General features: G+C 40.3%; 2 protein-coding genes across 2 annotated transcripts in view; one reads left to right on the top strand and one right to left on the bottom strand.

Annotated features, from left to right (window-relative positions):
* The window catches only part of LOC112570201 (probable 2-oxoglutarate dehydrogenase E1 component DHKTD1, mitochondrial), a 16025-nt gene extending 7238 nt beyond the window's left edge, over nt 1–8787 (top strand). The window contains exons 12-24 of the mRNA XM_025248519.1: nt 216–407; nt 595–696; nt 1033–1167; nt 1380–1500; nt 2016–2155; nt 2921–3077; nt 4587–4687; nt 5491–5592; nt 5779–6024; nt 6534–6597; nt 6806–6891; nt 7208–7329; nt 8526–8787. Coding sequence (XP_025104304.1) covers nt 216–407; nt 595–696; nt 1033–1167; nt 1380–1500; nt 2016–2155; nt 2921–3077; nt 4587–4687; nt 5491–5592; nt 5779–6024; nt 6534–6597; nt 6806–6891; nt 7208–7309 — 1548 coding nt within the window. The 3' untranslated portion in view covers nt 7310–7329; nt 8526–8787. The remainder of the gene's footprint in view (nt 1–215; nt 408–594; nt 697–1032; nt 1168–1379; nt 1501–2015; nt 2156–2920; nt 3078–4586; nt 4688–5490; nt 5593–5778; nt 6025–6533; nt 6598–6805; nt 6892–7207; nt 7330–8525) is intronic.
* On the bottom strand, nt 7392–25540 carry LOC112570202 (fermitin family homolog 2-like). The gene is made up of 12 exons (XM_025248520.1): nt 24751–25540; nt 15871–16104; nt 13755–13975; nt 13295–13506; nt 12930–13032; nt 10627–10734; nt 10314–10510; nt 9935–10059; nt 9188–9294; nt 8850–9065; nt 8569–8715; nt 7392–8355 (listed from the first exon to the last, which is right to left on the bottom strand). The coding sequence occupies exons 1-12, from the start codon at nt 24893–24895 to the stop codon at nt 8062–8064; spliced, it is 2109 nt and encodes a 702-aa protein (XP_025104305.1). The 5' UTR covers nt 24896–25540; the 3' UTR covers nt 7392–8061.

Below are 25540 nucleotides of genomic sequence, written 5' to 3'. Positions count from 1 at the left end.
TCAATGATTATTAGTACAAATGGAGCCAATAATGTTGGTTACCAGTGAGCGTTTTGTCCCTTCATCTAATAGGCTGAGGTTATCATTATGAGGCTTTAAGGAAGAGCTACTTGTATATGATAAGCTATATTACATGGTGAAACTAGGAATCTATGAAATGTTTTTCTATCAATGCAGGAATTTAACAAAATGAATACCTTTTGTGTTTTAAACAGGATGTGATTCGTGCTACCTCCATTGCTGTGGATTATCAGCAAAAGTTTGGCAAGGATGTTGTGTTGGATCTACTGTGTTTCCGCAAATGGGGTCATAATGAGTTGGATGATCCCACTTTCACTCAACCCTTAATGTACCAGGCCATCAGAAGTCGTGGCAGTATTCCTGATGGCTATGCTCAGCAGATTGTGGTGGGCCACACATTTATATTTTTGACTTGTGAAATATTGAGGTCAAATATTTTTTAAATGCAATTATCATATGAAAAAGTACAATAATTGTAAGCTACCTATAGCTTTTTGTTGGATTTTTTAATTTGCTGTGCATTGCATTATGCATTTTTGTTTTGTTTTGTATTGTTCTGTTCATTGTGGACAGAGTGAAGGCCTCTGTGACCGGTCAATGCTTGATGCATCTGTTCATGAATGGAACAAGGAGCTGTTGAACAACTTGTCACAAGTTGATTCTTATGTTCCACAGGTCAGCTTCTTTATCGCTTGCTCCATAAACACTGCAGGTAGTGAGGATATTGTCTTTAAGAGTCAGGGTTACAGCTAGTGGGAAGGAACAAAGCACATCTTCATTATTGTTGCCATTGATATGTATTGCCTATGCTATTTTTTTTATTGTGATCTCTTTCTGTGCCCAAGTAAGAATAATATTTCATGTTTCTTATAAATAGAAGGGAATTATTTAGGAATGATGAATATAATGCTGAATTAAATTGAATGACTTATTGGGGTAGTTAGTTTTGCTGAAAAATCTAAGATTAATACTTCTAAGTACACAATTTGTTTTAATCTCTATTTTTGTCAGGCCCAGCATTTGAAAAAGCAGTGGTCAGGGTTAGAGCAAGCATCTGGACATACTGTGACAACCTGGGATACAGGCATTGATGTTAATGTTCTTAAGTTTGTTGGTGTCAAATCTGTGGCAGCTCCCACTGATTTTGTGAGTTAAAATTCGATGTTCTGTACATTGTAGTGATACGATTGTATCCTAGGATTTGTTATAATACTATCTTTCTATATGGGTATAAGGCAGGTTTCTCAACTTGTAAGCTTTAGTGAGAAAGATTGTGGTAGTGAATGATAATGTTGCTGTCATGTACTTTGCATAACAGATTCTAGGACAGAATTCTATTGATGTCTCGTTTTACTTAGACCATTCATCCAACCATCCAAAAGACTCATGTAGATCGACGGCGCCAAAAGGTGGAAGAAGGGGTGGACCTAGACTGGGCCACTGCAGAAGCTTTGGCCATTGGGTCTCTTTTGTACCAAGGTATGTGACTGTGATGAATAATGCTCATGTTCTGTGGCAGATACATAAATGTGTTCTGTTATGAATACCTTGATATATTGTTATTCGTCAGTTTTTGGTCATAACATAGTGGTTTTTATTTTAACTCATTCCATACAAGCGAAAAGCAAAGTGATTCATCACTTAGAACTAAAGTGGTGGCTCAATGTATGTGTTCCAAAATAACAACAACCATTATTGACTAACCATTTCATTTTAAAGAGCTTTTTCTTTGTTCATATTTTAAGTGATTTAATTTGCAAGAAATTAGTTATTGTTTTCCTTTCCTAAATTTAGATGAACGATGGCAGCTGTATAGAAAGAAAAGGTCCTGTCATGAAACTAAGTTATAAGGCAGAAATTAAAAAAAAACAACAAAAACAGGCACTGGTTGTGAAGAAGTTCGTTTTTGCAATCTCACTTTAGAAGTGATTTCAAGATTGGGGAGTTCATTTTTAGGCAGCACACATTATGGGCATTTGCTGCTTTTCTTGCAGGTTTCAACGTACGTATCAGTGGTCAGGATGTAGGACGTGGCACTTTTAGCCACCGCCATGTCATGCTGGTTGACCAGGGTACTGATGATATCTACATACCTCTTAACCACATGCTGGACAAGCAGCAAGGTTTTTTGGAGGTGAGAATAGAGTCTTGCTCTAATTTAACTGCAGAAACTGGTGCAGAGATGCTGTTCAAATGTTTTATTCTTGGAAAATTTGATAGTTATAGCCAAAATTTAGAGATTATAACATTGAGCAATATAGATAATGGATGATATGTAATGATGAAAGAAATGGTAAATTACTGTGATATAGATGTCATTGTTCTAACACCAGCTATTCACTGATACACAGAGATATCAGTGTGTTGCATTAAACACCAATTTCTTCTCCCCACCATAAAGATGAGCTCAAATCACTTTATCATAAAAAAACAAACTAAATAATAAAAATAGCAACAACAAAGTGCTCAGGGTACAAAGTAGTCAATTGTGGGACTGAGGAAGTATTATTGATCATGATGTAGTTGAGAAACTTCATGGAAAATTCAGGCAGAATAAATACACTTCTTATTGGAGGTGCAGATGATGTCATGTACATGCACAGATCTAAACACATAGAAAATGTGTTGAAGTAAAAGATAAGAAAATGTGAAGCGTGCATCATCTGTAGCTGAAAAGTAAAAAGTTATAGGTGCAGAGAAATGGAGAACAGTAAACTTATAATGCAAAAAGCCTTGAACAACAGATGAGCGATAGAATGCAGAGACCTTGGCATGATTATAGAACAAACAAAATCAGTGCAAGGCAGCAGGAGACACCAAAGTGTAGGGACAAGACAAAAAAGATGGGCGATGCTTGGTGATATGTATTGTACAGCTACAGTGGTGTTGTCATTTCCAGGTGGCACACAGTATTCTGTCAGAAGAGGCGGTGCTGGGATTTGAGTATGGAGCAAGCATTGAGACACCAAACCTGCTACCTCTCTGGGAGGCTCAGTTTGGGGATTTCTTCAATGGAGCACAGATCATCATTGACACTTTCGTTAGTGGTGGAGAGTGTGAGTGGATTTGTCTGTTAAGCCAGCTAGCTATTGATCATTTATTTATTTTTATGTTTTTGCTTAACTCTATTGCAGAATTTGCATAAGGATCTGCCCCAAAAGTAATTTTAAATACAAGAGCTGATAAATTTAAGACTGAAAAAGCTGTTCTTAACAAAACTACAAGTTGCTAAAAAAAAGTCATCAGTTTCAAGCTGATTATCACTAAAAGATAAAACTAATTATTGCTTTTGCTCAAATGATTCTATCTCATCATTTCAATTTAAATTATCGAAAATTCCATATAATGGTAAGGCTGCACACTGCATCTGTTCTGTGTGCTTATTTGTATCAAACTTTCACTGTCTTACATTTACCATTACTGGTCAGTGCAGAGAGTGTGACCTATCTTGGTCATGATGATGTGAATTACAAGTGCACAAATTAAATTAAAGTATAGATTGTTGTAATTATCTTTTAGCTGGAACTCCCAAGTATCTTCTTGACAGACTTCAAAGGATACAGAATAAGGTTGCTCGCCTCATCTGCAGACCATCTAGATATGAACATCACCAATCATACACTCTCTTCACTGGCTGCCAGTTGTACATTGTATAACCTACAAACTTTCCACTTTGACTTACTCTGCTTTCTCTGGCACTGGCCCTCATTATCTCTCTGAACTCGCTCCCATCCATTCACCCGCATGACCATTTCGCTCATCATCTGACACCAAGCTTCTGTGAGTCCCACTAAGACAAAGACATATGGACAGAGGTCTTTTTCCTACCTAGCCCCATCAACTGGAACAGATTACCTGTCAGCATTCATCACTCTGATTCTTTTACTTAAGATTCATTTTTTCAGGACGACATTACTGTGACTGAGCGAGCATAATGTGTGTTATTTACTTTGTGTGTGAGTAGTGTCTGTTTTAGAAGTGAGAATGTCTGTTATATGTGAATATATGTGCATGGTTGTTTATGATTTAGTCTACAAATGATTTATATACAAATATTTAAAGTGCTTTGAGCAAAAATTTTTGGAAAGGCACTTTATAAATCCTCATTATTATTATTAAAATTAAATTTAATCGTTAGAATCAAACAGTTGAGGTATTAGCTGAGAACTAGGAGTAACATTTATTATCTCTTATAGCCGTTTTTTTGTTGTTGTTTTTGGTTAAATTTCAATTTACAACAGCTTTAAAAAAAATCTGTTTCGACAGAAGCAGCTGTATAGACAATTGATATAGGTTTTAAATGCATCACTTCCCTCCCTTATAAGATTCATCATTCTTCCAAAAAAATGAAAATCACTGGAGAAACCTCCAGTTGAAGCATGTCAAGCAATCTGTGCAGTTCTGAGATAAATGTTTCAGTACTGCCATTGATTTGAGGGTGTTTTCTTGATGACAGAAATTTGTAATCGAAGACCTTCTTATGACCCTTTGTAAATATAGCTGTATGGAACATTGAAAGCATTTTGGATAATGAAGTGCTAATACTGTAGGGTTTCTGTGAACAGTAAAGTGGTTGCTGCAGAGTGGCCTTGTGATGTTGCTTCCTCATGGGATGGATGGCGCTGGACCAGAGCACTCATCATGCCGCATTGAGAGATTCCTTCAGGTTGTTAAAAGCTTATTACCATAATGTTTTCTTTCTTGTAACAAGAAGCCCCTAAGGCTTTTAAGCTTGGGAATTGAACAAGTATGAGATCAAACAGAGTGAAATAGAATGTTAGAAGGTATAGTGTGCAGTGAAACATAAAATTTGATCAGATAGAATTATGAGACAAAGCCATTGCTGAGGATCATGCATTTTCAGAATAATGGCTATAAATGTTGTGCTTGTATTTTGGCAGATAAGGTTAAAATTCATTCCCTAACCATTTGGTTGTATGGTTTTGATACCGCACTTTTCTTGGGGCCAGCATGTTTTACCTCTCCCCATCTGACATGGAGATACCAATTTCTGATTGGGGGAAGGTGGCTGTGCCACAAAGTTATCAAACCAGCCTGCCACTGGGTTTGGGTGCCTGTGCTCTAACCTTTGGGCTGTCAGCTTTTCCATGTTGGTCGAAGAACTGTGTGGCAGTGCAGAATGTTGTTCAAGGGAACAACAAAATTATGAGAAGACTTAGATGCAGGAGTTCTATCCCACCGAGTTCAGTGAAGTATGAATGTAAAAATGGTACTTGATGAGGCTTCCAGACATTACCATTGGGAAATTAGGATTGCTTGGATATATGTGCATGGTCCTTTATTCTGTGTACAAGTGGAGAGATTGCAATGATTGTACTCTTATATATCTTGGTTACCTTAGACCCTTAAGTTGCTTTTAGAAAATAACCTAGTCATATATTTTGGAAATTTATTTTTGATGACTTGTCCTCCTAGAATAAGTTATGAAGTTTTAATTGTTATTTTTAGTTATGTGACAGCCATGAAGATTCTATAGATGGAGACAATGTCAACATGCAGATAGTGCATCCCACCACTCCTGCTCAGTATTTTCATCTGCTTCGTCGACAGGTAAGATCTTGGCTGTCAGGAAAGATTTTGACATATCCATTGAGTACCTGCTGGCATAGCATGGACATTATTTGAGCCATTCTTCAGTTTACCAGGATGAAACACAGCATTTATTTGTGAGCTGATGCATGTTGGTTCTTTGATTCAGATTTTATTATCCTGTGGTTGCTGTTGCTCTGTCATTAGATGGTGCGAAACTTTCGAAAGCCACTTATAGTTGCATCACCCAAGGTTCTTCTACGGTCGCCTGTAGCAACTTCATCTTTAGCAGACATGCTGCCAGGAACTCATTTCCAGCCTGTCATTGGAGATAACACAGTCAGCCAGAAGGCTGTGAAAAAAGTGATTTTCTGCTCAGGGAAGCATTTCTATACGCTGGACAAAGAGAGACAAGAAAAGGGAGTAAATGACATTGCAATCATCAGGCTCGAGGTAAGCATTTGGAATTGCCCATGTTTGACCTTTTCATTCTCACATATATATTTGTACATATATGTTCATAACTTCATTTGGCATTGTTAAGGCTGAACATCTCTTGCCAGTTCTTGTATCTGCTGTTACTTTGAGGCAGCCTTGATTAGTAAGATATGTTGATTGATTTTACATCTATGCACATTGCAGTGGGTCTGTTGGTTACTTGTGAATCTCACAGACTGCCTTACCTAGTGAGTCTGCTGGGTTTGCAGTTCTTGGCTGGGCATTAATTTAACTGCCAGCTTTGAAGATCTGCACAATAACCATCTTTTGCTGCCTCTGAAGCAGATGTGGTCAGCATCCACAGAATAAATGAGAAAGAAAAGGGTTAACTTTAGAGGGAGGATGTATTCCCACAATCTGTATGGATTGAAAGAGGTTTTACTGACCAGATATATTTAGCAATGGGTTTGCATTTAAGCAATTGTCAGGTAGGCAGTTTTTATCAATCTTTTTTTTTTTGGCAGAGTTTGTGCCCATTTCCTGCCATGGAGATCAAAAAGGAGCTTGACAAATACTCTGAGGCAACAGGTGGGAGAAATGTTTCAAGTGCATGGGTGTTCCTAATTAAAAGGCACTGAAGCTACCTTTGTTTCGATGGCACAATAGCACCTTGTTAGCTTATCGCCATCCACCCACCCTCATCTTCTGCCCCATTTCTTCATTTATAGGTTGTCAGGTTGCCAGCACAAACAGTTTTACCTAAAGTGCACCTTAAGCTTGTATGCCAATTTTGCAGTGTTTATTTGGAGTCAAGAAGAACACAGAAACATGGGACCTTGGGGATTTGTGTCGCCACGTTTTTCAAACATCCTAGGCAGGCAGGTACAGTGTGTTTATTGACTTACGTCAAACTTTATGAAAGCAAATTTTATGAAATATCCAGAAAATGATGCAGTGGTTGGGACAAAAGTACCCCAACATGTAGCTGTAAGCATTTCAGTCTTGGAAATCTTTTTTAAATCCAAAATTCATGTTAGCACAGCCATAGAATGCCAGAAAATTTTGTGCCTTTCTGAAGTTTCAAAATGCCAGCATGTTTTGAGCTGTAGAACAGTTCTATGGAAAAAGTGAAAAGAGTATGTGTTGACCTAACCGGTGTATGCATATGAAAACTGCTTCAAGCCACATCTGTGGGCAGCTTCGATATGCAGGACGTGAGGTGCTAGGTACGCCAGCAGTAGGCATTGGAGACATGCACAAATCAGAGTTGCAGAAACTACTGGAAGACACATTCCGATGATGATCTTCAAGTGTGAAGACGTGAGTAAAAAAAAAAAAAAGTTCAACATCTCGCCATGAACAGATTTAAATAAGCACACTAGCATCATTTCAGTTTTATTAGGAAGACCGCGTATGATGCATGTAACAATATTAGTAGTGTAGAACTTGAAGTACATTGTAAACTGAGCTCTGTGCAAGCAGTAGCAGACGTCAATGATGTATATGCAAACCCTCCTTTCCAGTCACTGAAGGTAACAGCTATATAGCAAGAGAAAGATTGAAGTATTATATCACAGATGAGTCTATGAAGGCAGGATGATCACTACATTAACTACCAGTAAGGATGGTGGTGCAGCATGATGCAGATCACACTTTACCTGTATCATTACCATGCCACGAATTACTGCCAGCAAAGGTTGCACAGTCTACTACCATCAATTATCTGTAGTGTAAGGACAGAAAGGGTATTTGTACAATCAGCACCACAAGAAGTGTAGGCCGGAAGTAACTATCCGGTCTTGTCATGATTACACAATGCATCATGTAACCTACATTTCACAGCATTAAGCAATGTGTACAACTAGAAATAAATAAATTTCAGCAACACCACCGTCTGTAAGCACAGTAAGCATTCTGCATTGGTTCAGTTGAGGTGTACATGGTGAGATGCAGTTGTTTGGGGGAATGTTGGTTAACTCCCTTCGAGATGAAATGCATGTATGACATGTAACCTCATATATGCAAGATGCACACAAAACTACCGCTGGGTCGCTATGAGGCCCAGCCCCCTGTTAACTTGTGGAACAGTTCTTCATTGAGAGACTGGTTTTTGTCCTGTGATCTTGTGGACAGGAAGATGTAGCCACCAATGAATTCATGTACAGTCTTGCAAGAACACTCAATAGGTGCAAATGTGACCTTCTCATCCTCAAAGGCCAAGATGACTGTCTCATTCTCCCAATTCACATGCCAGGTCTGAAGGAGATTGTACCTCCAGGTTTTGATGGAGTCGCCAGTGTTGAGGTCCATGCGGATGACTCTGTTGCTGGCCACGCCCATTAGTTCCTGTCACAAGAAATGCTCAGTGTGCATGAATCCAAATAGTTACTTTTATTCTAACCCTGCCCCACTATTACATTTTTAAGTATGAAACTTGTTTGAAATTGCCTAGCATTGTAGAGACTTGACACTTGCAGCAGATGAGAGGATCAATATTGAATAATTATCTGTTTCAGAATATTCTGACTGACATATACGGACTCCCGGTGTTCATCATACCTCTTTCTTACTGTTGGCCATCCGTATGCGGAAGTATGTGATGCCAAACTCTGGCAGTGACTGCCAGGCCTTAATGTAGGCCATTTTGGCTTCAACCAGACCCATTTCTTGCACATTGGCATGGGCTTCCATAATTCGTTGAACAATCTGCAATGCAAAGAAGAAAGGAAGGTAAATCAGACTATATCACACACAAAAAAAGTAAGAGAAAAAAGAAAATGCACCATGCCTAATGTGGGTTGTTCTGATCATAAAATGGATATGTAAGTATGAAGTCAAACCTGTTTGGACTTGATCTTCTTGAAAAATCGAGGGGCAATAAAGTCTTCTGGCTGGATGTTGGCTTCTGATGGTGTTATAACTGGGGCACTAGATGGGTGCTGCATGACCAGAAAATTTTGCAAGGCTGTCACTTCAGATTCATAGGAACTGTCAGCCATTGTTCGTCCCTTAGATGCAAGTCGACAAGCAGCCATCCAGTGACAGTATTGCTGCTCCTGTTAACAAACATTTCACTTTTAGGAAAGAAAATGACAGAAAACCTAAAGATGAAATTGCTGTTCAAAGTAAGCTACTCAACAATTATGCATTTGATCATTAGCATCAATAACAGTCTCACCGTATCGAAGCGAAGGCAAATCTCACTCATTCCCTCAGAGTCTGGGACAAAGAGTTTGATGGCATATTTCTTGGTGGCTAGGTTGACATCTGGTTGAGTTTCACATCCTGCACATGGGAGACAAACACAATGATCAGTTTCTGTCCAAATGTGCACACACACACACAAAATACCTTATTCTTCACTCCTTGAACTTTTGATACTACAGTAAAACCTGCCATTTACGAACTCTATGACCACAGACATCTATATCCAGACACTTTTGGTCTGTTGGGATTGGATTCTCAACACAAAACAGCCTTTGACCGAGAGACACTTACTAAATATGGATGCAGACAGATTTTAGGGACAAAATGTGTCACTCACCTGCACCACGCAGATTTATCTTTTGCACTCTTATTGGATTTGTTTATGAAGGTTGCTGTTTATATTCTCTCATAACTGTCTTATTTGGAATGTGCTGTTCTCTCCAAAAATGCAGGAACCTCCAATGAGGTGACATCTTTTGACGAAACAAAGGGTGTCCCCACATTGCAGGTTTTACAGTAGTTTTTTTTTTCTGTCATTTCTTTATTCCTACCCAACTGATTTGTGGTCTGCACCTAATTCAAAGGTCAAGACAGCGTAGTTGATTTCTAGTAGTTTTTAAATAGGCAGATAGACACAATGTAAGCAGGGGTCTGCAGGTGTAAAGAAATTTCCATTCCACACTCTTCCTCCATATTTAATCCTAGAGCAGTTACTTACCACGAACATTTATTCTCATAATGGGTGGGCCAGAAACCTCTTCTCTGCTGCGATAGAAGGCGATGTGAGTGTCCTTGAAGGTTGTCCAGTATCTCTTGTAACTCTTGAGTGTCAGTTTCTTAGGCCTGTTGTAAAACACACATCAGCCAAGTTACCTGTATGCAGTCTGCAGACAGTGATTGCAATTGAAATGTACATGACTGAAAACCCACCAACCCTGACTTAATTTATCATGCAGTGTCTAGCAACTGCATGCAGATGCCACAGCAGTCAGATTTATATAACTGATACCCCAGGTACAATGTATCTCAAAATATCAATGAGACAATATTATTGTAGCAGTGCAAATATCTGAGCCACCTTCCACAAAGTTACTCACTTGAAAAACCGAATCTCATCTGCAAGCTCTGGTATGTGAGTGATATCCCCTGGTGTCGATATGGAGGAACCTTCTAAGGAGCTCTGCAGGTCGGACAAAGCTGCACCGATCTCGTCAGTTTCTGTGAAGTTCATGCTGGTAGGTCCACTGCCATCAACTTCAGATTGAGGCAAGCCTGACTGAAGCTGAATCTGAAACTGTAAAGAAGAAATAAAAGTAAAACACAGTTAGTATGCACTTTCTACTTCTTTTAAAACTTGCCCCTTCATCTCCACCCAGATAATATGAATGTTACATGCAGCATGCTTCTTACTTGGAGTGCAGCAAACACCATCATCTCTTCCTCTGTGCAGTCAATTTCCTCTGAGATCAGCGCCCATTTAGCCTGCTCGTAAATCTGGTTGATTCGAATAGCATCATACTGCAACAAAACATGAACATACATCAGTGACAACCAACAAATTCTGTCAATATTGCTTTTGTCTGTGACCTGTCTAAATGGTTTTGGCAAAAATAATTTCAAATGATAGTGCAGAATAGCATTTCCCCCAAACTGGTTGGCTAATCTTTTCTTTCTCAAGACACGGAGGAGGTTGGGGGTGGGTGAGTGGAGATAGGTGTTTTATGCTTGAGCCAACAGCTAAATAGGTTGAAGGTTATATCACAGCAAAGCAGCCAACCCTGTAAACAGATGCAACATACAGAGAAAGAACACCATGCCTGAGACGAGATAGAACCCAGCCAAATCTCAGTGAATTGATGACAGGCACTAACTGTTGCGCCACCGAACTGCCTCTCAACACCCAGGGCTACAAACATGACAAGTGCATAAAGAGTTTACAAATGGTCATATCAGAGATGTACACTGACATACTTTGTTTGAGCTACAAAAATAAGAGAGCCGCAACCACATGTTATTAGATATCATGATATGCATCTTCCCTATACTTCACTGGGGGTGAAAAGGAATAAAAAGAAGATATGCATTTTGCTGTGTATGACGTTTGCTTGTATTTCAGAAACGGGCGTCATTCACAGGGATATGAAAGAAAAAGCACCTAATACTCTACAAAAAACCAAGATTGAAAAAATGTTTTGTTTTCATTAAGGGTCTATACAATATATATTAATGTGTATTTAAAGTCCTAAAACTTAAAAAAAAATGAACAGATGATTTAAGTTCTTACTTATCCTGAATACATGCAAATTCAATAATTTCATTTTATATACACATCCTAACCACTGTAGTGAATTCCTTTCCCATCACCTTCATCTAGAATAGATCAAATAAATGCATAAATATATTAATAAACATCACTCTAAAAATGTCTGGTTGACACTAAAATTGTAAGCAGTGGGCCACAAGGTGTAAACAGATTCTGACAAGGTGTAGACAACTGACAAGATGTAGACAAACAGCTCCTAACATTTGAGACTCTTCTTCTCCAACCTACACTTAACTCTCAGTCCACCTGGCAAACCACTCCTATTATTTACCCACCTCCTGTAAAGAGCTGAGTCAACACCAAATACACATCTTTGATCCACTTTCCCCATCCACAGCCATGACGACCATCAAATTTAAAATGGACAGAATCTAATCATCAGCCCTCTTTATCCATTCATCACCTGGACACAAACTGTGTCAGCATCCTTTGGAAATCTCTTTAGTGCCAGATCATTTTTCCCAGAGACTTTAACATGCAGGAGGAAGCTGTTGAAGTTCTTTAGGGCCACTTAAGGATGGGTATACTGCCAAGGCTCACAACTAAGGGGAGCATAGCCCGTGCAAGTTAAAAATAGAGGCAAATATGCATGCTCAATGTCAGTGGAGCCAGTTGTCCGATGTTGTATGTTGGGAAAGCACAGTCTGTATCCTGCATCTCTAAGCTCACCAAACATTTACCTAGACTTGTCATCCAAAACTTTGCCCAAGCATTTTTTCCCCCATTTATTTAAAGCCTGTATTGAGATAACTTGGTGTCTCTTTTTTATGAATGACTGTGTAATCTACAGGGAGTGGGGATTTAACCAGTTGAGTACACTACTGCCCAGGTTTCTCCTGTCATGAACATGAGCAAACTCTTTGTGCTCTATTCCTCAGGATTTTGTTGTTGCTGTTGTAATTTTCATTTTTCTGTTATGCCTCAATCCCTTGTGGATGCAAACTGTATATAGTTTACCGAACTGGAGCTAGAACTCTAAAACTCAACCTATAGGCTTCTGATGATGACTCAGCATCAACACTTTAACCTACCCCTCTTCCTGCCTGCTGCCAACCCTGCTTCTGTGCCCACCCACCTTATTTCTACTCGTTCATACCTATCTGTGCTGCTCTTGACTGCTGGCCTCATGATTTATCATTGCACTAAAACTCTTACTGCAGGTCCTGGCAAGTGGCAGCAAGAAACTAAAAGCTGCTGAAGCTTTGATAACACTTAAATATTGGTATGAAGAAACCAAGCTTAAAAAAAAAAAAAAAACTGCAATAAACTTCAAAAAAGCAGATATAAACATAAAGTAAAAAGAAATAATGTCTTTCATTTCACTGCTAGAGACTTGATGGTAATCTCCAAAAATCCATGCTTTTCCCAAGTCTAAAAAGATTCTTCTTACCTTTGGGTTCAGATCGTAAAAGTTGAAATACTTGAATTTAAGCATGATGAAGTCATTCTCTAAAACGCCCTGTTCCATCAAAGACCGAGATGAGTCAAGCCATCTGCAACAGGACACAATCCAAATTTTAATCTTTGCACACCCAACAGCACATTTTAAAGACATTCCTTAGACTTCATTAAATGCCATACAATACCATTCTTGAAATACTGAGCGAAAGTACAGCTCGATTTTATAAAGGTAGGCATGAGAACTTTTGTAATACTTTTAAATCACAGTACTTTCTTTTTTCTTTTATGCCCATTTGCTTTTCAGAAATCTTAATTTTCCCAACTCTTAAAAATCATGTGAAATGCAGTACTCACGCGCAATTCATGCGTGCTTTTTCAGCAAAGTTCTTGGGTCGGAAGAGGTACTGAAAAGCTTCTTTTGAGGGGACAGGGGGACTGTTGGCTAGTGAGGATTCCATGGCTCCCTCAAATGACAAGCTGTGCATTGAACCAGGACTGAGCATACCATTAAAGGTGTTGTATGCAGAGATGGACATGGAGGTACCCGGACTACGAACCAGAGTGCTCTGTACATACACAAAAACAACTGAGTTGTCTTACTTTACACACATCCTACACAGTTATTTCCCCCATCTTTTCCCTCCTTCCTCTCTCACACCCCACACCCCACAAATTGTAACACTGGTAATATATTAGCCATTGTCAGTGTATATACTACTTTTCCCATTAACTTGCCAGCAACTGTTCCTGAATTACATGTCATAAATACTGATCTTTGAAATATTTATTTTTTTATCAACCTAGCTAAACTTACTGTTGGTGAAGGCCCCAGGGGGCTGCGGCTGGGATAGGGGCTCAGCTTGCCATCTATGCTACCAGAGGAGGAATGCAGTGTTCCGTTGGCACTGAGGGGGCCTGGGGATGCATCTCCAGCATCTTTCTTTTTCTTCATCTTCGTCACCTCTTTGGCTACTCTTTTCAGATCATCTCTATCCCACTTACGCAACAATGAAAGCTCCTCCGGATGCCTAATACCTAGCAAGCAATAAAAATGACTAATTAAAGCCCACATATCATTAAACACTTTAAAGAATTTTTTTATTTAATCAATCAACACCCTGATTCAATCATCTGTATATAAATATGCAATACTTAGCCTTTTCTTACGCAAAAACTACCAGACAGTATTTCTAATTTTTAACCATATTTCTAACAACGATAACAAGAATTTTAAACATTAATCATTGCTAGCATTGCCTCTTTATTGCTTCTGTCCATCTTCTACATTTACTTTTTTTGTATTTTTGTCTTAATACCTTTAATCACTTTATACCCCTAGAAGTAAAGACCTTAAATACATTTCATTAGCAAAAGCCTCTGAACTAATAATACAAGTCGACAGCTGATTTTTGTATTGCACAGCTTTTACAAGGATAATGACCAACTTTATTAATCCCAGTGGGTAATTATACTTGGGAAGTGTGCTCAAATACAAAAATAAATAGTGCTTAAAAGTATGATACATAATGGCACAATCCTATTTTTAAAATGCAGGACTGCCCTCTCCCCAGCAATGCCACTCCAGTGTTTTCAGTAGGTAGTGAGGCTCATCCAGTTTTCTAAAGTTGCTTACTAGCTCTCCCCTACTAGCATGCACACCAATTCTCATGAGAAGTAGCCAGCCCACTTTACACCCTGCTCCACCTCATATCTTGCAACTGCAATGCCAAGCATTAGTTCTGGCTACTCTTGTTGCACAGCACCTGATTCAGTCAAGCCCTTTACAGCACAACTACACACACCAACACACATCAAATAGCTGTAAAGATGATACAGGCACAGAACAGGATTTTATTCACACCCAGCATCAGACCCCTTTCAATGCCTGAAAGATGAGTATTTTAGTATACCTGTGGCATGCTACTGTGATAGATTTATAATTCCCCTACTTATAAGGGCAGTGCCTGCATGACCGGCCAAGAGAAGAATGCATGCCAAACACCACCAAGCAACTAGCAAGCCCAGCAACTGTCTCCTGAAACCTAAATATGCTGTTCTTCTGGTCTTAATCTGATGCTCACATTGCAATAAGAAAGCAAAGAAGAAGAAACGTGCCAAAGTCTGCATCAAAATATGTAGCTACCTTTCCTGCCCAAAAATATTTTGCTGCCGATGGATTTTACGAATTTTACACAGTGACACAATTCATGCAGATTACTGTCAGATTTTATGGATCACCACTTTAAAGAGTTCCCAACCTTAAAAATGCTTAGGTCTTCAGTTTATCTATTGAGTTTTATATTGGCCAGCTGCCAAAAAAGGTGCACATTTTAATATTATTGCAATCTTGATCCTGGACAAGAAGAAACTGCTTTAATTATGAGTGCCATTTTTTTATACCTGTAAACAGTCCATTAATGACAAAAATATCATCTTGATTTATTATAAAATAACTTATGTGATGAGATCTCTGGTCAAAACTATTGCATTTTCAGAATCATTTGTATTTTTAGACCCACCCCCCAACCTGTTAATTTTCTTATTAGGATTTCTCTTACACATCTTATGCATAGCTCTACAGGAAACACTACAGCTCTACAAATGGTGCTGCATTGCACTCACACTGGCCCCAACTCGAGCCCTTCCCATTCAGATTTTTAGACCTGCACTCACATAAAAAACCAGAAGTAAATATGATTCTTTAGAACTAGAAATGTAAGCACATCCTTGGTACTACATTTTATTAGATGCTATAAGAATGACCTGATTGTATATCATCATGTAATGCCACAAGTGTTGTGCTCAGTTCTCAAAAGGAAACTATGTCTGTATAAAAGCTTTTTAAAAAAACAAAAACAATCTATTGCTTTCACTTCAAAATAAAATCGCTTAAGTTTGTACATGTACATACACACATATGCATAGCTTACCAAGTTCTTTGCACAGCTGGATGACAGCATTGAAGCATTTAACAGAGAAATCCACACGCAGATTGTGAACCTGCAGGTCTGGCAGCTGCACTCGAAGGTTTTTATGCATGGGAGTAAACTGCAGCTTGGCATCAGCTTGTACACCATACTGGTCCAGTGTTGACCGGGGCCGCAAAAGCCACATGTTGTGCTCTGGCCACCACAAAGCATGGTCTGACCAGTCCTGTGCAACATCTACAACAAAAACAAAAATTCATGTCACAAAGAAAATCGATACTTATTCCAATCAATAATAGTGAACAATGCATCAGGGAATTATCGATTTATATGTTCACTAAATGTTCATGACCTGAAAATAGGCACCTAAGAACTGAATATGCCACTTTCACAGAAGGATTAAATGTAACACCAACTACACTAAGAACTGTTAAAAGCTACCCCACCCCATTTTATTACTGGTTCTCTTCCATATTCCCATATATTTACTTTTCTTTTTCTTTTCTGTGTAAATAATAGGTCTATCAGAGACTGCCACATTAATGTAATAAGAATGCAAAAACAATCACAATAACATACACGGCTGTGTATCTTTTACCAAATGTCCCCACAGACTAACCTCCCAATGCCGACATGGAAACTCTGGGACAAACCACCCTCCCCACACTGAACCTGGCTGATGTTGATGCCACATGTATCACAGCACCAAGGCTGCTTATTGAATATGAGCAACATTGCTTCCGTAAGTAGACCTCTGCTATTCATACTGGTGCTAGCCAAAGTAACCAGCCTCCTTAGCCTGCTAATGTCAAAACATGTCATACAGCTCATTCACTAACAAACCACCTTTAATTATGTACACAACATAAAACTGTTGATATATGAACAGGTATACATCCCTCCCCCATCCCAGTTATTCTCAGTATGTGTGTATTCCCACTAGCCTCTTTCCCCGACCTACTGTCACAAGTCAAGGTCAAAGCGTGCCTTTTCTGCTTGTGGAACAAAAAAGAACTAAAATTATTTTTCCAGTGCTAAAAATCATCCGCTCTCTAGGTAGTCTTGACAATGTACGTTGATGCGCGAGCGCGCGCACACATACACACACAAAATAACAACGCAAGTGACTCTCACTGGTTAAATATCTTTGTCACTATTTGCGTGCAAAACGCCTGTGTGAAACAGGTATGGCGAGAGAAGATGAATATCCTGTTTCACTTGCCCAGCAAGAGAATCCACATTTGTAACAGGCATCGCTGACTTTTAGCACAGGGCGGTGTGTCACGTGATAAGGGCTGCACACGAAGTCTGTCGTCTGCTCCTTTACCGGTGGATCCCTTCATGTACAGTTTACAGCTAATATAAAAGCACATCAGTGAGTGCTGGTGGTAAATGTTAACAATAACCAAATTTAATAGTCATTTTCTACCCAGCACACACCTTAACCTCATAATGGCGCTAAAATGCTGCTCACAAAAACTACATGGCGATAATTCACTGCTGACTGTCTAACCCTTTCCTTTTTTTATTTACGTACTCACACATACCTAGTACGTGGTACATCAAGCCCAAGCTTCACCAGTCAAGCGAAATATTTTAACGAAACTTGATAATCCCTTACTCACAAAGGTTTAAAAAAATTCTCACACCGGATATTATGAGGGTGCAAGTCCTAAGCTGGGACCCTATGGAGTTGTGGGCCTTGGTGCCAAGGCGTGTATGGAGATCTAACAACACGGACATCTATCTTCATTCACCCTCTTTTCGGACACCAGCAAAGCTATCCCCTACCACACCAAATCCTTTAGGAGCAACAACAATAAACAAACGCCATCCTATCAAAAGATAGTACATAACCAACACTCCCGCTCTCGATCAAGGACAAGGCCTGTTTAGACCGACGGAAGAGCTGCGAGATTTTTTTTTTTTTTTTGTAAAAAAAAGCACGATGCAGATGTTACCATGGAGACGCCTAGTCACGTGATCTCATCTCTGAAAAACACCACACCCCCTCTCTCGACCACCTTCCCCTCCATTGAGTAACCACGCGCTATCTTCTTTTACGCAAGTTTAAAAATGACGTCATCGCGCTTCAGCCGAGGAACGCAGGCATGCACAGAAAAGTACGCGCGCGCACGCACACACGACGCTTCCCATCTTCCAGAAACCTGGGTGTGCGTGTAGGGATGGGGGGAAGAGTCAAGGGTTACATTACTCCTGTTACATGACAGGACCGCCACAGACATGTGTACACATTTCGTGTATTTTTCTCCTGCACCCGTTTATTTTACCCGCGGCTCCAAACTTGTAAGTCACTACCCAAGTTTACCAACCATGTTATGTACAGGGAAGCAGGGGGTCAAGAGGGGTTAGGGCGAAAGGCGAGAGAAACGTGTGACGGCGGCGGCAAACAACAAAATGTCGAGTTTTTGTGTCAGGCCAAGGGACACCATCCGGGCAAGGCTACATACCTTTGCTGTTGATACTAGTAGTCGCCAACAACTTAGCTGATACCCAGAAAGTCACCCGTATCTGCCCGCCTGCTCTGCCAAGAGTCGGCAAAACTATGGGAGGCGGCCTATTTCGATCTTCGGTCCTCCGAGCGCATTTTCTAAGGCGCTAAGTTCGCAAACGAACCAGCTCAAAGCATCTGAAATCGCCACGTGTGGTAGCATTTTCCTCAGGGAAACAGCAATAAACACCCAACCTTCACTATCCCCGCCGCTCACCCAATGCCATTCAAAAGCGACACCCTACCAGTCCCACACCATTCCTACCAGTTAAATTTTAACCCCTACCGCTTCACGCAACACTCCTTGAACACCCTGGGTCACATAGCTATGATCTGAGGTGGAGAGAGGGGGCGGAGCAGCCTTGGCTACCCTTGCGTACTCAAAACCGCCTGTCGCGTGCCAGGGTGTACAATCCGCTGAGCTCAAGAATGAGGAGTCGACACAACACTTCTGTCAACAGCACATCAGTAGACTAACCACGAACGGGAAGGAGGGATAGTAGTGGTGGTGGTGGTAGTGTGTGGGGGCGGCAACTGAAGGCTACGAGCGGTGTTAGTACAAATAGTAGTAGCACCAATACAACAATGTCCACAAGTAATCTTGCCAGTCGCCAAGATCTCTCGTTAATCTTACAAGCCATTATTTGACACATATTCGTCCCATTTCAGTCCACGGACCAAGGACATACACCAAAACAGTCTCTCTCTCTCTGACACACCCCTTCCCACCAAAGCATGCCTGTACACACAGAACGCCTCTATCTCACTTATACTCTTCAACACCCACCAACATTAAAATCCTATTACAATCTTCTTTACATAAAACCTTAAACATAAAAGATTATGAACATATCGTTTTCACGTGTTAACTGCAGAGAATGTTTTTCTTCACTTTAAAAAAAGTCCTATTTATTTTTATCAAAACCCAAAACAAACGTTGCGAGGTTCAGAAAATGTCAAGTCAGTAATTAGCAAACTGAGAGCCGAGGAAGTAAACACTGCAGGACTACTCTGACAAGCACTAGCTCAGCAGGGAAGAGAAGATGGAGGGTGAAACTCTCTCCCAGCTACACCGATGCCAGGCTAGTTTCCTTACGGAATGTGAAATGACGCAGCCAAACTGTATATCTCCTGCTAGAGGCCCTCAAGAAACAGCTCGTCTTATCGGGATGTATACATTTTTGTGTATTTATTTCCCACTCACAGCTTCGTCCGTGTTAAGTTTAGTCGAGATTGCTGGAACGATAAGCTCAGATGTCAGCTGATGTTTCTTGATCACTAAGTAACCTAAAACTAGCGAACATCAAGTGACGTGTATGCATGGTGAATCTACTCCACGCTTCTGACGACCACAGGCCATCATTCTTCTTTCTCGGTGTGCCCAAAGATTGAGATAAGGACAGCGCTAATGTGGGAAAACATCCGACTAATGCGGGCAGCAGACCCAGGGTACCCGAACCTGCCATCGGAATGCTTGCCTTCTCATGTATCGTTTTATCACAGACAGGGTTAGTCGCCCTCGGCAAAGCCTCAGGCTCTCATAACACGCGATAAACCGATTTTCCAGATAAACCACCGGTCGCCAGACGGAGCGTGTCGTCAACTTTACTCGGCAGCTGTACACAATCCTGACTCTTATCGTGCCAGCCAAAGGGAACCTCAGCCTGCAAGCCAAAGGACCCTTGCCCCTCGCCCCCTGCCTGCGAGCCAACGGTCTCCCAGCTGTCGGCACCCCGCAATGCCAGCGTGACCAATGAATAGTCTGACCTCGTATCGCCGCCAGAAGGTCAACTGGCTACTTACACCAACCGGCAGCTGCTCTACGCACCACAGACTGACCGCCCTCAGAGGTCTTCAGTCACTACCGACGTCATCTGACACCAGCGCCGTGCTGGAGGAAGGAGGGAGAATTACCACGGGAAGGAAGCAGGGCCGTTAGCTTGACGCGGCTGATACAGGAGGTGGAGGAAATTCATCGTATCCTCACTACTTATCTTTCAGTTTGATAGAATGAAAACCGAACACCTCCTTCCAGGATTTAATGACCCGTTGCGGCCACTACCAACGGCCCAAACCGGAAAAAAACTCCTTGATCGTCGAGTTAATGCCACCGTCTCTTCTGCTGCTCATGCAAAAATTACCCCACCACCACCTCCGTAACTTCAGACATCCAAACACCTAACGGAAATGACAGGTGTGTGCACACATGAGGACACCTGAGGAGAGAAGGGACCTTCACGTGGCACGTGGAAACTGACAGGCGACCCCGACCTTAAGGGGTCAAGGGCCAAGGACGAAGCATGAGTTTCTGGCGTTTGGCCGCCTCGAAACGGCCAGGCCATAGTCTGCCGGCCCAGGAGATTGAGTTTACACCGCCAGTGGCTGGTGTTGAAGATAATATCACAGCCAACACATACCTTGCCCGGGGAGGTGGGCTAGGTTAACGGCAATGTCATTCTGACATTGGGCAGTGTACTACACAACTGATTTGTTCTGAGACATTCCGCCCCCTGCTAAACAATTTTCTACTGCTGACAGAAACCTGTAAAAATAGTATGGAAGCCACACTCCAGTAGTTCCCATCTTACACTCCTTTAGTTGCAACAGCACCCTGCTAACAGCCAACTTCAGAACTTTCAGATAAATGAATAAAAGAAGTACCACAAGAAGACAATGCCAGCTTAGGTTAATAATAATATAAAAAAGTTTTGAAAAAGTGCAGCTTTTGCCTTTTATCAACCAGATGGCAAACTTTGACAGAAGAAGCCACTAAACATCAACAATCACTAAATTAGCCAGGTTGACATGCAATAACAACATGGTTAATGGGACCAATTTTCTAATAACTAATAAGTTTTGGGCAGAAGCAGTACATGGTACTTTTCACAGGCATTAATACAATACACGAGAAATGGTGAGAAGGGTCATTATGCTAGCTGCTGCACGTTTGGCATTTCAAGTGATATAGCAAAGGGCATTTTGACATTTCCTAAGCTGTAACACTAGATAATAGTGGTGAAAAGAGACCAATTTTCCATGCTGCAACAAGAGTTTAGCTTACCAAAATGATAAAATTTTATTTATCTGATTTAATCCTTTATTGGTCTCTTGGCTATTATAAATGTTTAGTCACATGTAACAGACCCCAAATAATCAAAAATAAAAACAATGACATATTTTGATCTTGAGGTATGTGAAGGCTGATATTTCAAAAATGAGTTAAGCATTAATCATACATTAACATAAAATGTAAATAACACTGCACAGAAAGTCTTCTGTTCCACTTCCATTTGTCTGAAGGGAGAATACTCAATGCTTATCTTGATCGACACAAGCTTCTGAGAGTGTTAGAAAGATCAATATTGTGATTGGACTGAATCAGCAAAAGATGGACGCAATTTCTTCCTCTCCCCTATCGAATAAATCTTGCATGCTGCAACTTGCTTACTAGTCATGCCCAGATAAATAAATTGTGCAGGGAGGGGGGGGGAATTGAGCCAGCAACCAAGGCTAAATCATGGCAAGGCAACCATCCCTATGCACAGATGCCACACACAGAGAAAGAACAGCCTGCCCCAGACAAGATCTGAACCCAGGCCAGCCAACCCTCATTATACTGGTGACAGACGCTAACCGTTGCGTCAGACTGTCCAGATAAATTGCGGCAAGCATAATGCAAATGTTTTGTTATAAGATAATATAGAAATAACTGCAGACACCACTTTCAACAGGCATCACAAATACTCTCAGCAAAGTTTTCCACTCAAAATATATCATTCAATGTTATTTAAAACTTGGTCAATATAACACTGTTGTAAGAAAGAATTAAATGATGTGTCATGTAGCTTGCTTTCTCTCAGTAACAGGTTTTGCAATGCCATCAACTTGTTTGCATTTAGAAGCCATAAAGACAATCATGAATCCTCAACTGTTCACATTTAATGTTATTGTCTAAAAAAGTACATGAAAATCACTTGTATTTCATGCTCTAAGCTAATCAATTCATCGGTGAGATAATATATTCTATGCATATTTTTTTTCCTTTTTAGTTACTGTGCAGCAAAACAATGGAACTTTCTTTTCTTCCGGATCAGCCACCTATCCACCACTGAATCTATTAAATGTGCACTAAAAACACACCTCTTCCTTGAGCATTACTCCTAACAAGTCCACAGACTGCTACTCCTTTTTCAACCCCCAACCCTTTTCAGTTTATTGCTACTTCCCTACTGATCTTCCTCTGCTGAATCACAACACTCTTAGTTCTTGTTACCTGATTCCTCTTAGTGTTTTCCATATTTGTCTCTTATTGGTTATCCGTAATGTTGTTTATCTTTCTCCTTCTTTATGTGTTGTCCATGTCTTTTTCTTGTCTCAAGTGCTAAGAGCATGATCCTTACAATCGTGAGTATGAACTATACAATCATGCATTTATTAAAAAAAAATAAATCATGACACTACCAATTAAAATCTACTTTACTGTGTAAATTATATGGTGCCACTTTCACAACAATGACCAAAGTCTGGTAAGCTGTGCCTTTTCTCTTCAAAAGAATGTTTCAGGCCTTGTCAATCAGAGCAAATTAAACCAAAGAAATATCACTAGAAGATTTCAAATGGCAGATGCAAATTGAGCCTCATATTTGAAATATTATGATCCCTTCTTTTCTGATATATGCTTCTGACACAAAAAAATTTCAGTCAGCTGCAAAATGAGCACAGGTTACACTCTTCTACAAAATGTTTTTTTTTACATTATATCAGCAGAAGACCACTTAATACAGTGTAACGTGGTCAGAAGATTCATGTTTGGAAGTTTTCCAAACAACTCAAGTACATATAAGATTTCATCTACCTGGACGATAACATCAGCTAACAGACGTACCTGTCTCTAATCAGTTTGTTGCTACATCAAGTACTGCCAAAGATATCTTTGTTCCACAGTCTCATTCCCACCATCTTGACTTCATTCATGTGAGTCAGCCATTTGATTCTTAAAATGGCATTGCTAGTGGTGTCTTAAACATTTCCTTTTGAGTTGGCATGACCGGAAACTAAGAATGGGTCACATTTTTGCAAGCCACTCACGTGTACAGCAATATGAACATATTCTCAATAAAGCAAGCTTCAGACTGTTTCAAACGCTAAATACAAGCCAGTGACAAGCACCACTATGGCAACCATGCCAATAACACATTTTTCCATCTCAGATTTAATTAATCTCAATGGTTACTTCCTCTTTTGTTCACACTGCACATGTACCATGATATGAACGGAACAGTTCATACAGCAAAAACCTCTTTGCCCTGCTGCATGTAATAAGGTCCAGTGCAAAGTATGCAGCTGAGCTTGTCATCCTTATTCTAATCTTGTAAACCATGTCAACAGAAACTGTTTTGCCCTGCTGCCCCAAATCTTGTAGAAGAATGTTCTAGAGACTGAGAAAGTACTTCATGCACCAGAAGTTCAAAATTATGGCAAGCGGCCATAACACAAGAGCCAAGTCTGTTCAGGAAATGCTGCTTGACAGTGGCCAACTTCATTCCACTTGGAATGTGCCAGAGCTAACACATATGCATTAATGACACTGTCAACAAAATGCTTTTCTACCAATCTTCATCCAATGTTTATGATGGTACTTGCTCCATCATATGCCACTATAATTCTACATTACCAGACAGACATACAAAATCAGCAAGTCAAATCTTCCTAGGACTGTTAACAAACACATCTAAAACCATGGTTATAATGAATGGATAGTAAAATTTCTTCTGTACCAGAACTGGTTTGTCCTGTTTGTAAGAACTCTCTATCAGATTAAAGGCTTAGCTAGATGCTTCTTTTCTGAGTTTATGAACTTTTTTATATTTCAAAATATAAAACAATGTTAAGTGTAAACCAGAGCTTAAACATCTATGAACACCAGCGAATTTATAAAAATGGTTTTGATTCTAATATGTAAAAATAATTGATATACATTAAAACTTAAAATGTATACACTGAATAATAACAACATATGTCTAATCTAAATCTTCAGCTTAATGCTGAGTACCAAAGACTGTTCTCTTGTCAAGAATGTCATAAAGCATTACTCATCACATCAAACACTTAAGGTCAGCTGTAACGGTTCCAGAACCCGCCAAATTATGGATATCGCTTCATAATATCATTTTTTAAATTCATTTAACGTATAGTACCCGTCATTATATTCAGTAAAATAAGAAAGTGTTGCATTCGTGTAAAAGACCACTACAACTGTGAGATGAGGCAGTGTAGGTGCAACTCATCTAAGATTAGAACAAAATGAGACGAGGAATGTCACCGGTATTCGAAGGTTGCGGTTATCCTAAACTCCAACATACATTACTTACCGAGGGTCTGAACAAGGTTGAGCATAACACCGCCGACATGAAGATCGCCTTTCACGCGCAATCTGCATTCCTCTTGCAAGTCCGTAACAAAAATTGTCAGTTCCCACGAACCGTCCACTCTTCCGGCATCAGCTACGAAAGCCATCTTCACCTTCGGTAATCCAAAATTCCAGGAACACTCGCCAGTCCAGGTTTACGCGCAAATCGAAACAAGTTTGAGAACACTCGCCACTGCGAGAACCCAAAAGATGATGAGCACAAGTCTTTACGACTTTACCCCAGGGAAACTTAATCCTTCTGAATATTCACCATTGGAAAAGCGACATTCCAGGGCCATGAGCATGATGCAAAGTGAACTTGTTGAGCACAGTCAGAACCGCCCACAGACGCCGGTTTCGACGACAACAGTTTTCTCCAGCAACTTCACCCAGCAAAAGCCAATGGCAATGGTTTTAAAAGAGGTGGTAAAGAGCCGACTGGGACTGGCCACGCTGTCTGTTGAACACTGGCGAACGTGCGCCTTCCACTCACCGCTGCCACATCTAGGTCACGACTTGGCAGTGAGCGCAGCGGCAAAAATATGGCACTCTGTTGCGCCTTCAAATTTGTCTCGCACGCCACACACAGCACACGAGTAAACTGTGCTGAGAGGAGAATGAAAATAACTTTCTTCAGCAAAGGCTGTCGCTTTTTGACACAGCTGCTTCGTTGCTCGCACACAACACTGGAACAACCCTCCGTGACTCAGGCTGCATGCCCCTATTTGGAAAGGCGTAACTTGCAAATGCCC

This window comes from Pomacea canaliculata, linkage group LG8, assembly GCF_003073045.1.
Source record: "Pomacea canaliculata isolate SZHN2017 linkage group LG8, ASM307304v1, whole genome shotgun sequence".
Classification (NCBI taxonomy): Eukaryota; Metazoa; Mollusca; class Gastropoda; order Architaenioglossa; family Ampullariidae; genus Pomacea; species Pomacea canaliculata.
Note: the sequence above shows the minus strand (reverse complement) of the source record. Positions and strands in the feature narration are given on the sequence as shown.